This window comes from Eptatretus burgeri, chromosome 15 (assembly GCF_056783735.1).
Source record: "Eptatretus burgeri isolate ZD-2024b chromosome 15, Ebu_testis_v1, whole genome shotgun sequence".
In the NCBI taxonomy this organism is placed as follows: domain Eukaryota; kingdom Metazoa; phylum Chordata; class Myxini; order Myxiniformes; family Myxinidae; genus Eptatretus; species Eptatretus burgeri.
Genome location: NC_140975.1, coordinates 45,365,127 through 45,377,787, shown reverse-complemented (window position 1 = coordinate 45,377,787; position 12,661 = coordinate 45,365,127). Strand labels below are relative to the sequence as shown.

The 12,661-nt window shown below is 41.7% G+C and overlaps 2 protein-coding genes across 9 annotated transcripts in view; both read left to right on the top strand.

The window, feature by feature from the left end:
* The window catches only part of LOC147012089 (rho GTPase-activating protein 44-like), a 130,691-nt gene that overhangs the window by 48,338 nt on the left and 69,692 nt on the right, over positions 1–12,661 (top strand). For all 8 annotated transcript variants that reach the window (XR_015052005.1, XR_015052004.1, XM_085858314.1 and 5 more), the window contains exons 2-3: positions 1,409–1,448; positions 7,678–7,782. Coding sequence is in view for 6 of the 8 variants with exons in the window: in XM_085858314.1 (XP_085714440.1) it covers positions 1,409–1,448; positions 7,678–7,782 (145 nt within the window). In the remaining 2 variants the exon portion in view is untranslated. The remainder of the gene's footprint in view (positions 1–1,408; positions 1,449–7,677; positions 7,783–12,661) is intronic.
* On the top strand, positions 1,616–3,430 carry LOC147012090 (uncharacterized; the record flags this gene model as incomplete). The annotated part of the gene is made up of 1 exon (XM_085857904.1): positions 1,616–3,430. A coding segment is annotated over one exon (1,026 nt), but the record flags the coding sequence as incomplete, so codon positions are not given.

Below are 12,661 nucleotides of genomic sequence, written 5' to 3'. Positions count from 1 at the left end.
AAAGTTTTTGCCGTAGCGTAATGTAATATGGAAGACGTTGGCACCTTTTACATTGCCATTTTGTAAGTCCCAGGGAGAGGTGAATTTGAGCCCAGACGGTTGGAAGTAACCCAAGATAATGTGGCAGGCATGCTGTTTGTCATGTGTGCAGAGCCGCACAGTCTGGTTGCCCAGAGGTGTTTTCAAAGTAATCTATTTGTTTGGCCATCGTAACAATGCCGAGCGGATGTTGAAGTTTCTGCCCATCGACGAGCATTGCCTGGAAACTGGCCTTTTATGAAACCCCAATCCAATGGTGCAGTCAGTGTACATTGGCAAGACACAAAATCTTGTTGTTTACAGTGGTGCCTTTTGGGGTGCTATTTCCACTTGCTTTTCCGATGGGGTCCTTTGAGATTGCACTTTTATATCCCTCCATGTTGTCTCCGCACACTATTTTAAAATGGACCGATGTGCTGGGCTTTTGGCCTTTTTATTTTCGGTCGGATCAGCAAGAACATGCCGTGGTTATTGAAATTATGATCCTCCAAGTTCCTCTTTCTTTTTCTCTTCGCAGCGGACCGTATGTAAAATTATTTGAGGAGTTCCCATTCTATGGCCCGGAGGCGTGTGCTTGAATACCATGGTGTTGATGTAAAATGCCACGTGTAATTGTGTGGTGTATTGCTTCGCCTTTCCATCATGCTCTATAATTTCCCACAAGTCTTTGCAAGGGCTGAAGCATGATTTGCTTTTTCAAGGAATGTATTTGATAGCAGCTCGTTGTTTATTTTATGATTATTGTTTTGATAATGTTTTGATTGTTTTTGTTGTTGTTATTTGTTTGTTTTTATTTTTACTTTTAATTTCTCCATGATGCTAAATGTATTGTTTTATTACTTACGAAATCTAAAGATTTCGTAAGTATATTGATCACTTCCGTCCTCTGTTTGTGTGTTTGTTTGTTTGTAGGCACGATAACTCGAGAACAGAAGAAGCTACCAATGTCAAATTACACCACGTGATTCAGGAGGGTGATGGATGGCTAGTACTGATTAATTTTTGGTCAAAATCGGTCAAAGGTCAAGGTCACAGTGAGGTCAAACATCCAAAAAATGATAACTCAAGAACGGAAGAAGCTACCAATGTCAAATTACACCACGTGATTCAGGAGGGTGATGGCTAGCGCTGATTAGATTTTGGTCAAAATCGGTCAAAGGTCAAGGTCACAGTGAGGTCAAACATTCGATTTTTGATGGTTTGGTACAGAATCATCGTAGAAACTTCTGGTTTGCGTCGCTACCTTCTCTAGAGACAGCTTTTATTAGACAAAGTTAGAGGTCAAGTTGACGATTTCGTAAGTACCAGTCTATGACTGCTTGTTTGCTTGTTGGTCTGCTAATTAATTTTGCTGTTTTTGTTTTTTCAGGGCTGAGAAGACAGAAGTTCTCAGTGAGGAACATGTGAAGGTGCGTTTCCTTTGAAAATCTTGTTTGTCTAATTTTCATCAATAGTTATTGTACAAGGGGATGGGGATAGGGGAGCGAATTGAGAAAAGCTAATGTTAGAAAAAGTGAAATGAAGAGGGTAGGAGCTGCTTCTTCTGTTTTTTTAATGCAGGATCTAAGACTCGTCGTGTCACAGCCACACACACACACACACACACACACACACACACACACACACACACACACACACACACACACACACACACACACACACACACACACACACACACACACACACACACACCTCGCACATCTCACGCACATCTCACGCACACACACACACACACTCACGCACATCTCACGCACATCTCACGCACATCTCACGCACATCTCACGCACATCTCACGCACATCTCACGCACATCTCACGCACATCTCACGCACATCTCACGCACATCTCACGCACATCTCACGCACATCTCACGCACATCTCACGCACATCTCACGCACATCTCACGCACACCTCACGCACACCTCACGCACACCTCACACACACACACATCTCACACACACACACATCTCACACACACACACATCTCACACACACAGACATCTCACACACACACAGACATCACACACACATCTCACACACAGACATACATCTCACACACACATCTCACACACACAGACATCTCACACACACACACAGCTCACACACACACACATCTCACACACACACACATCTCACACACACACACATCTCACACACACACACATCTCACACACACACACATCTCACACACACACACATCTCACACACACACACATCTCACACACACACACATCTCACACACACACACATCTCACACACACACACATCTCACACACACACACATCTCACACACACACACATCTCACACACACACACATCTCACACACACACACATCTCACACACACACACATCTCACACACACACACATCTCACACACACACACATCTCACACACACACACATCTCACACACACACACATCTCACACACACACACATCTCACACACACACACATCTCACACACACACACATCTCACACACACACACATCTCACACACACACACATCTCACACACACACACATCTCACACACACACACATCTCACACACACACACATCTCACACACACACACATCTCACACACACACACATCTCACACACATAATTGGACAGGCAGACAAACCCTACATGAGACGCAACAAGACTGTTAGATGAGACAAACGCAGCCACTGATCTTGCAGGAAGTGCCGTCACTCTCTGGGATACTCTGGGTACCTGTGACATCACAACAATGGTGTGGCCTCTCTCACCACACTCAGCATGGTATTTCCTAAGGAGGAATTTCCTCCACCCCATGGATGCCAACCGAAGGAGGATTGTCCGTGCTATTAACCTTTTAAATGCTGAACGTCATGCAAGTATACACTTCCAAAATAATAAATATATTACCAACAATGTGGACTAATTGCTAATACATAGATTTGATTTGATGTACTATACTCTTTACCAAGTGTTGGTGCTGCCAAAGCAGTTTCTTGGCAATGGTTATACTGGGTGGTTTGCCCTTGCCTTCCCAGCATTGTATATCCATGCTCTATCATTTTTAATATTGAATTGCAAGCAAGGAAGCAGCGCGTACCATTTTTTAAGTCATTGGTATTACTCGGCTGGGGTTTCAACCACCGATCTCCCAGACTCGGAGTGGACGCGCTAACCATTATGCCACCGAGTCTGGAGTTAAGTGGTAGATGGAATTTGGAAGGAGATATGACAGACATAAAGGTGAAAAGGGAGATGGGGGGGGGGGTGGGGGAAAGAATCACCCCATTTTTATCTTCAGCTAGTCCAGAAGGGACTGGAAGAGGCTGTTGTAATCAGCCTGTTGTAATTTGTTTGCTTGTTTGTGATTCTGTACACATATATTTTATTACCAATCTACTATAATGTATATACTCCACCGAGGCTCTGCATTGTTAAAATGCTCGGTCTTGTTGTGTATATATACAGTATATATATATATATATATATATATATATATATATATATATATATATATATATATACATACATACATACAGTATATACACACTATACAGTATATCCTATACACGACATATTATTTTGCCATCCCATGGTCTGTTTAACAAAGGAAGATATTTTTGAGGCTTTCATTTGGGAAACCAGAACACAAAAACACCAGCTTTATCACACAAAGATCTTCACGGCCTTGACAAAGCGCAAAGGCTGCCAGGTGCTGACATTACCAGAGGGGAATGGCATACTAGCCAGGGTCATCCAGCTTGTACTACGTGAGAGAGAAGCAGGTGACAAATCGGTGCCGTTGCTCAGTTGCATGACGGTTGTTTCAAAAGAGGACGGAGATAGTAACTGCTCTCATGTATTCAATGCTGAGCTTTCACGATTTATTTTGCCTGCCTTGTATTGGCACACGAAGGCTTTGCAGCACCTTGTAAAAATAGATTGAATGTAGTTAACCTAGCAAAGGATCTGTTAGCAGAATGTTACTATGTGATGCAAACTTTGATTTTGACAGAGAGAAGAAGGAATGAAACAGAGGACCGTCCTTTTGAAGGGTGGGTAATGGGTATTATTTTGGTCGAGAAAGAAGACGTGTTGGGAATGATCATTTTTACCTCTGCCACCGACAGAGGATACGTTTTCACCCCTGTCTGTTTGTCCATGAGCATGATGTCTCAAAAAGTTGTGTACGGATCCGGATGAAATTTGGTGGACAGGTTGGGTGTGTGACGAGGACAAATTGATTAGATTTGGGTGAAGATCCCGATCCTGATCCGGCTACGAGAATTTTTAAAGTGATTCTTCACCATTGAGAGATAGGGATATCTCAAAAACGGATTCCGACGAAACTTGGTGGACAGGTTAGGTGTGTGTGACAAGGAAGAATTTATTCGATTTTGGTGAAGATCCAGATCTGGATACGAGAATTTTAAATTTTTCCAAATTACGTTTCACTGTTGAGAGATGGAGCCAAAAACGATATGGAGCATGATATTTCAAAGAGTTGTGGACGAGTTATGACAAAGCTCGATGGATGATTTGGGTAGATGACAAGAACAAGCCGATTTGATTTTGGTTCGGGTCCGGCTGCAGATCCGGCCTCTCAGTGGGATACAAGACGTAAACTGTTCAGCCTGGCGGAGTTATGCGCTCTACCGAGTGCCGTTCTAGTCCTGACTTGTATTGACAAACACCTTCCGATTGGTTCTTTAATGCAGGAAACGTGCTTTGGTTACATGGAATGTAACTTTTCTTTTCTGAGCTGTTTTTAATACTTCCCAGGCTATATATATATATATATATATGATTTGAAAATGCTTGTAAAGTTAGTTTTTGTTTGTCACTGTTGTTACGGCTCGTTGCTTCCTGAAACACATACGGTGTGACGTTTGGGAACAACCTTGTCTGCATAATCTGAGCATGACGAATAAGGTCTATATTTATCAAATGGTGAACCTGTAAGCTGGATGGATTCTGCGTGTGGCCTGAGAGAAAGACTTTCAAATGATTTGGATATTCTAACCTTGGTATTACTGATCTTTCAGCTTAGATATAAAGAGTTCTTTGCAAGAATACTCAATGCATTGCTGTTGAAAGCGACCAACTGAACAATTTTCACCAGATTTTTTTGTTAATGTGTGTGATTGGCAATGTTGTGATGTTATTGTAGAGACCATTAAACATTCATTTGGAATTATCTTTGGCACTCTGGCAACAAAACGGTTTTGATTTTTGTCAGGATTTAGTACCTTAGGATGGTCACCATCATTTGGCAGCATTTTGGTACCTCTTCAAGGTGGCCCTGAGGCATTTAAGAGACAGCCACCGGACTCGGTAGCATAATTGTTAGAGCTCTGCTCTGAGTCTGGGAGGTCGGCTGCTCGAACCCCGGCCAAGTCGTGCAAAAGGCATAAAAATGGTGCGTGCTGCTTCCTTGCTTGACGCTCAGCATTTAAATGGATAGAGCACAGACAATCAACCAAATGTTGCCAATACTAGTGCAGGTTTTGATGGGCCTAATGACCTCCCCATGCGTTGGAGTTCCTTGAAAGGGAACATGAAAAAAGTATATGGCCTCATAAGGAGGGGCACCTACAATCAGACGGTAACTACGCTATTCTGAGACTACCTTCAAGAAAACAGGAATTCAAATCCTTAACACCGATGCCGTCACCTATCATCATACAACGGCTGGGACACCAGTCTGGTGTCACCACAATGCCACCACCATACCCATAAATTTTCCGAGCCACTGTTTCTTATCTTGCATTAATACCGATTGTGCAAGCCATTCAAAATTAATAATAATAATAATAGTTCCCTTCAAGCAGCTTTAACACAGGAGGAGGCCATTGGGCCCATCAAAATCTGTGCTATAATTACCAACCTATGATTGTTTGACAGAGCTCCATCCATTCTAAACGCAAAGCAGCATGCACCAAGATCTTTAATATGACTTCGCCGGGTTCTAACCTCTGATCTCCCAGACTCGGTGTGGACGTTCTCAGCCTTGACCATTGGTGAAATAAAAAAAATTAAGAATTTTGTGGGTTAAAATTTTTTTTTTTCCACACGTAACACTCCTGAAATAGAAATCAAATGGTCTTAGATACATGCAGATAATAAACACAAGCACTGATTATTTTGGGTACCACTGTTTTAATCCAACTCGGTGATTGTTTACAGAAACAATGCATGGAAATGCATTTCCATGAGAGTACTGTGCTGTAATACCACAACTCATTCCGCAAAAGCTGAGGCATCGGATATTTCCCCTTTCAGGATGTCGCATGTCACGTCTTTCCATTGATTTTAATAAATGAGATCTTTCTGAACAAAGTTTGGACATGTCTACAGTGGCCAGAGCGAAATAAATATATGTTAAAATCGAGGTCAAAAACACAAAGGTATGTTTTTGTTGGTATGTGTGCATGTAAGCTTATGAATGTATGTTTTTTTTTTTTTTTCATTGTTTGTTGATACATTTGTTCATTTATTTGAGGAAATTTTTGTCATTCTTTAGTTGTCGGTAAACATTTTTGGTTCCGGTTGAATTGTCCCTGAATCAGTGCTTCAACACGCAACAGACATCTTTTAAGAAATAAAAATCGTACTTCTGGTATTTTGAGAGCTGGCAGGATAGCCTCGAGGTACTCGTACTTGCCTTTGAGCTGTCTTGCCTGAGTTAGAAATTAGAATCCTGACCCGGTCGCAAACTGTCATCATGGTGTTTTACCTGTAGAGCTCCCTCGATCGGGACGTTCAGCCAAAGCACCCATCTGCCAGCACTAGTTGTTGGTGGACGGTAAAGATCCCACACTATATTTCATTAAGAGTAGACGAATTGGCATCGGCAACCTCATGCAACTTACAAATTGCCACCCAGAGCACCATCAGTCGAATAGCAGGCCTAACTTGCCATTTTCTGAAAGATTTTGATACAAAAACATTGCCTGTCCGAGCCCACAAGACGGTGGGAATAATTATGCCCATTGCAGTAGTAGTAGTAGTAGTTGTAGTAGTAAAGACTTGTGGTATTGTGAATTGGCTGCTCATGAGAGCCTAACATTGTTTCGGAAAAGATAGTACTTGTGGTTAGGCCATGATTTTGGTTTTTCCAAAATACAACTTCCCATAGAGAGTCGGTTTGGCTGGTCGTTTCACGCCGAAGTTGCATTTCAAACATCAGACGATCTACAGCCTTCGTGACCATTTTTGGAAGATAGTTGTGGGGCGTACTTTCTTTCATTACAAATTTCATGGTCATTGCGATTATTGTGACATGATTTGTACCACACTGTTTACTAATGGTGATGTCCTCACAGAAATTATACATGTTCTCATACTGTATGTTCCAAAGATGTGTTTTTGCATGTAATGTGTTATTGTTCCACAAATAATTTTTTTTTTTAAGAAAAAAAAAGATTAAAAAAAAGAAGAAACCACAAGACATGGAAATAGCCAGTTAGTTATGAGTTTGCACACAGCTCACACAAGGACTTGGAATCGCATGAAGTTTCTTTCAATAACCCACCTTGCATCCTGGGAGATGAAAGCCTACTGACATTTCTCATATCCCTTAGGCAGGTCCAAGGATTGCATCTCGCTTGGTGCAGGCTCTGTTAAACCCTCTTAACATCAATTTTGTACCTTTATCTGCAGGTTGAAAAGCGTCTGGAAAATGTAAAAGTCATTTCCCACGTTGTTGTCAAGAAACTGCAAGGTTGTATGCAGGGACCACCTGGAATCGACAACGATAAACGACTGGTAAAAGCTTTATTTCTCCTGTAACCTCCTCCTTCACATTTCCTCCTTGATTTTTTTCCCTTCCCCCACCTCCTTCCTTGGCACCGCATTGTCTCTGCAATCACTGCTGTGTTTTTACCTGTTGTTAATTTTCTGTTTACTTTACACCTGTGGGCCGTGGTTCAATTGCATTAAAGTGTAGCACATCGGAATAGGTTTTGCAGCATCTAGGTATATGTGGGGTGGGAGGAGGGTCATCTGGGTCACTTAATGGCTTGTCATTACACGGAGGACTTGGATCAATGTGATTGCCTCTTGGGTCCACTCTACTGCACGACTGCCATCGGTTCTTGAGCTTTAAATGTGCAAGTAAATTCAAACGTGCAAGTCAAAAACTCGTGATCTCTTCTACCCCCAAAAGACCCCATTCCTAAGCACTCCATTTTTCTAGGTTATTGTGTCCCCCCCTTCCCCCACCCCCCTTCTCCCTCACCTCCTTTCAGTTATCGGAAGGTTTGTTCCTTTTATTTTTCATCCCCGCTTTCCCCTAGCTCTTCTTGCTGTGTTGCATTCAGCTTGTGTGCAGTTTGTTCACCCTCGTGTGTCCTTCTCTCCCTCCTCTTGATCTCACTCTCACTTCTACTATGCTGTTGGTGTTTCCCCCTATCCATTTTATTCTCTTCCATGAGCCTCGTCCATGTATACAAAAAAGTCCACTTAAGTTCATGGCTCCTTTCTCGCACATTGCGATTTGAACATCGTATTACGTTCAGTGGAAGAACAGCACATCAAACAAACTATTGCTTTTCAAAAAGGTGCAATTATATTGGACATTAGAATTATAGCAGCAATTCTTCTTCTTGTTTGTCTTCTTCATCCTCTTCTTCTTTTTTTATATGTAGGACATTGCTGTGGGTAGCATCATTTGCCGGGAGCACAGCTGTGCCACTGAGTTGCAGCAATGTTTTCTGTCATTGAACTTAGGAGTGGATTTAGTATTGTTTTAATTTGTTTTTGAGGAAATTTTGTCTGTATGACGAAGCAGGAGGGTGCTCGTCACCCAGTTAGGCCGAAAAACAAAACGTAATAAAGGGCGGAAGAGCTCAAAAGAGCCAATGGCCAACTAGATAGAAATGCTGTCTCGATAAAAAAAAAAATACCCAGTGGAAGGCAATGGCGAACCACTACTGAAAGCCAAGAAATTGGCTCAAGATAACACCGGTACAAACATCCATCAACAGCATAGATGGATGCTCCTGTCAAAGGACGGGTACTGTCGCCCTCAGCAAGGGAGGGTGTGAGGCCTCCCAGGTCATCATTCAGCGGAATCCTCATATGTGCAAGCTTGACAGCATCGAAAGAATAGGAACGTTGAATGTGCAAACAATGAATAGGAAAGGAAAGCTGGAGCATCTAAACTAAAAGGAAGAAATGGAAAAGGAGAAATTAAACATCCTAGTGTTATGTGAAGTACGATGCATAGCAGGTGACTTCATGAGTGACGAAGTGAGAATGATCTACTCAAGAGGCGAAGAAAAAGAACGGGGAGTAGCAGTAGTGCTTGACAAGGAAGCTTCCAACTGTGTGAGTGAAGTGAAATGTGAGTTAGATAGACTATTGTTAGTTAAATTAAAGGGGCAATCAGTGGGCATTACCATCATTCAAGTAAACCATATATATATATATATATATATATATATATATATATATATATATATATATATATATATATATATATATATGCCCACAAGCGAATATCTTGATGAGGAGGTTGATGAAATGTATGATATAACTGAATAACTATTGGAACTGGAGAGTGGAAAGAGCTATGTGGTTGTTATGAGAGAACGCAACAGTGTTGTTGGAGAAGGAAGAGATTACAAAGAAGAAGGACCATAATGACTTGTAAAAGAAATGAGCGAGGCCAAAAAACGATAGATTTTTGCAGAACAGGAGATAAGATACAGTATTGTACAAAAAGTCACCAATTTACGTCGTGGATGCGTTCCTAAAATCTGCGACGTTATTCGGATATGATATTCCCATATACACAGTGTTATGATGGGGTGATGCGTTGCCAGGGAAAAATGCTGGTCACCCTAACTTAACCTTCACTCAAGTACATATTGGAGACAAACATTAAACAAATAAATACTGACCACAATTGAAATAATGTATGTCCACAAATAGACTATTTAATGGTGCGGGTTGAGAGTGGAGGGACGACAGGGAGGGTGAGGCAGGCCTCCATGCCTCGTCATCTGAAGATGGAAGGTCAGAGTCTGGTGTTGCTGTGGCTACCACATGGGGCTTGAAGTCGTCTCACTCACCAATGGTACAGTGGCTGCTGCTGAAGTTGATGGTTCTGCTGAAGTTGATACATGAGCTTCTGAAGGTGCTGGTTCTGGTGTTGGTGAAGACTGTAGAGGACCTGAAGCAGCTGTTGAGGCTAGTTTGGACTGCTTGCACATTCTTCATTTTGTACAATTCTTTATGGCATGACATCCTCAATGTTTCTCTGGAATTTTCTGATTTTGGCACATTCCACTGATTTTGGACTTTCATCCAAACAGTTAGCATGCATTATATATTCTCCATTGTGGAGTCTCTACCCTTCATAATATGTAATGCTTTTCATCGAGTAACATTCTGCGCACTTTCTTTTCATTTTCACTGTTTTTCACTATGGTTCTTACTGTGGTGGGCGGCCTAACCAGTGCACGACCAATGTCTTCTGCATGTTCACCATGCTTTGCACCCCTAATAACATCTAATTTCACGTCCAATTTGATGGCTTGACAAGACTTATTGGCTGGAATACTTGCTGGAGTTGTTGCAACACGTTTTCCACTTGTGGTTAACGGCTCCTTCAAAGTTGGATGCAAAAGTACTGTACAGTAAGCACACTAGAAAAACACTCAATGTTAATCACAGGATGAAACACTTGAGACTGGGAGATAAAGTGATGTGACATCCACTGAACGCTTGCCATGTTGTTGGTTCTCCACTAGCGGGTCACGCGATGTTGGCGCTTCTACCCTGGCAGACAGCGCGCGATTTAAAATTTTTGCAAGGTGCACTATAGTACACTGAACTTAAAATTTTTGAACAACGCTAGCATGACTTGAATCAACTATTGCCCCATCATGTGTTAACGACGTTCTAACGAAATGATGCAAATAGACTCGCTGTAAATCGATGACTTGATGTACATCCAAAATATTTGGCGATACATGCAGATTTCTAATGGACTGTATAATGGTGAAATAAAGATACAGGAATAGCGTTAAGAATTTGAAAGCTCAACCGGGAGCTGACATAGACTCAGATCATAATCTTGTGAATATGGAAGCAGTACTTCAGCTGGAGAAGATCCAAGGTGGAATATGTTGAAAATTATGATGCATAGAGAGGCTAAAATAAGTAAATGGAGAATTTGTAAATGAAGTTAACAAAGCACTAGCTATAAAAGATAAGGATAACACCAGTATGAATGATAATGGAAACAGATTAAAGAATATGTCAAGGAAGGAGGGGAAAATATCTTCAGGTTTTCAAAGAGGTAAAAGGATTAAGAAACCATCCGTTGCAACTCCAATGTTGCAAAAGATGGAAGAACTGAGAAAATGGAAGAATACTTACACTTGAGAAGGCAAACTAAAATATACACACTTGAATAACGAACTAAGAAGAGAAACAGAAAAGGCACCAGAACAATGGTTAAAAGAGGAGTGTGATATCCAGTAAACCTTGAAATATCGTGGGGGTTAGGTTCCAGGAAAGTGCCGCGACAGGTAAAACCTCAATAGTGGAAGCTAAGGGCCAATGGGAAAAGGGGGAATCGGTTCCTGGGCTTCGTGAAAATATAGAGGAAGGTGGGCGGCAGCCAGAACTAAACGCATCACAATTGAAATAAACATGTTAAAGAAATATAATGCATTTTAACATTGAAATAAACATGTAAAAAAAAAAAACAGCATAAAGCAAGAAGGGCACTCGGTGGAGCACATGCCTCTGCCACGTAATGCCTGATCCACGAGAACATATCGGGCCCAAAACATTTTTGAAATATCATGCAATACAGTACTATATCGTTTTTGGCCCGATCTCTCATTGGTGAAGAATCACATAAAATATTTTAGTAGTCGGATCCAGATCAGGATCTTCACCAAAATCTAATCAGTTCGTCCTTGTCACACACCGCAATCGGCCACAAAATTTCATCCGGATCCGTCCACAACTTTTTGAGATATTCTGTACACAGACAAACAGACAGAAAGGGATGAAAACATAACCTCCTTTGCCTTCGGTGGTGGAGGTAATAAAAATGCAAGACTTTTACCATTTCAATTTATTACAAAACAGCGAGGTGGGTGAGTGTAAACATATTTCGTACTCTGTCGTAAATAGAAAACACAAGACTTGGTTCGGATGACGATGCTGTTAGAGGGTGGAGGTGAGAAAGACGTGGATGTAGAACTTGTGATGGCTGTTCGATTATCGGGAGCATTCCGAAGGAGTCTGCTGCATTGCCACATAGAAGGACGGGTAAGACGATCCTTTGCCACATTGATCCGGAGCACATCTTTCCTGCTTGGACAGGAAGGTATGAGATGGCATCCTCTTCCAAAATAATCCCTTCTCTTCGGCATTAAATACCTGCTCCGGCATAAATCCCTTTGCCTTGATTAGTTCCATGAGCTGCAGAGGGGAGTTTTTCAGAGCATCATGGTATGCCATGGTTGAACTGGAGCCTTTGGCTCTGGGTGTCTCAAATAAATGTTGATAAATGTGTAATGATTTCTTCCGTATCACCAGTCCACTCAAAGGGGCAAATCCGCAGTGGGTTCTCCCGTACAATGGTCCACTCAAAGGCCTTTTTTTCTGTTTGATCCTCGAT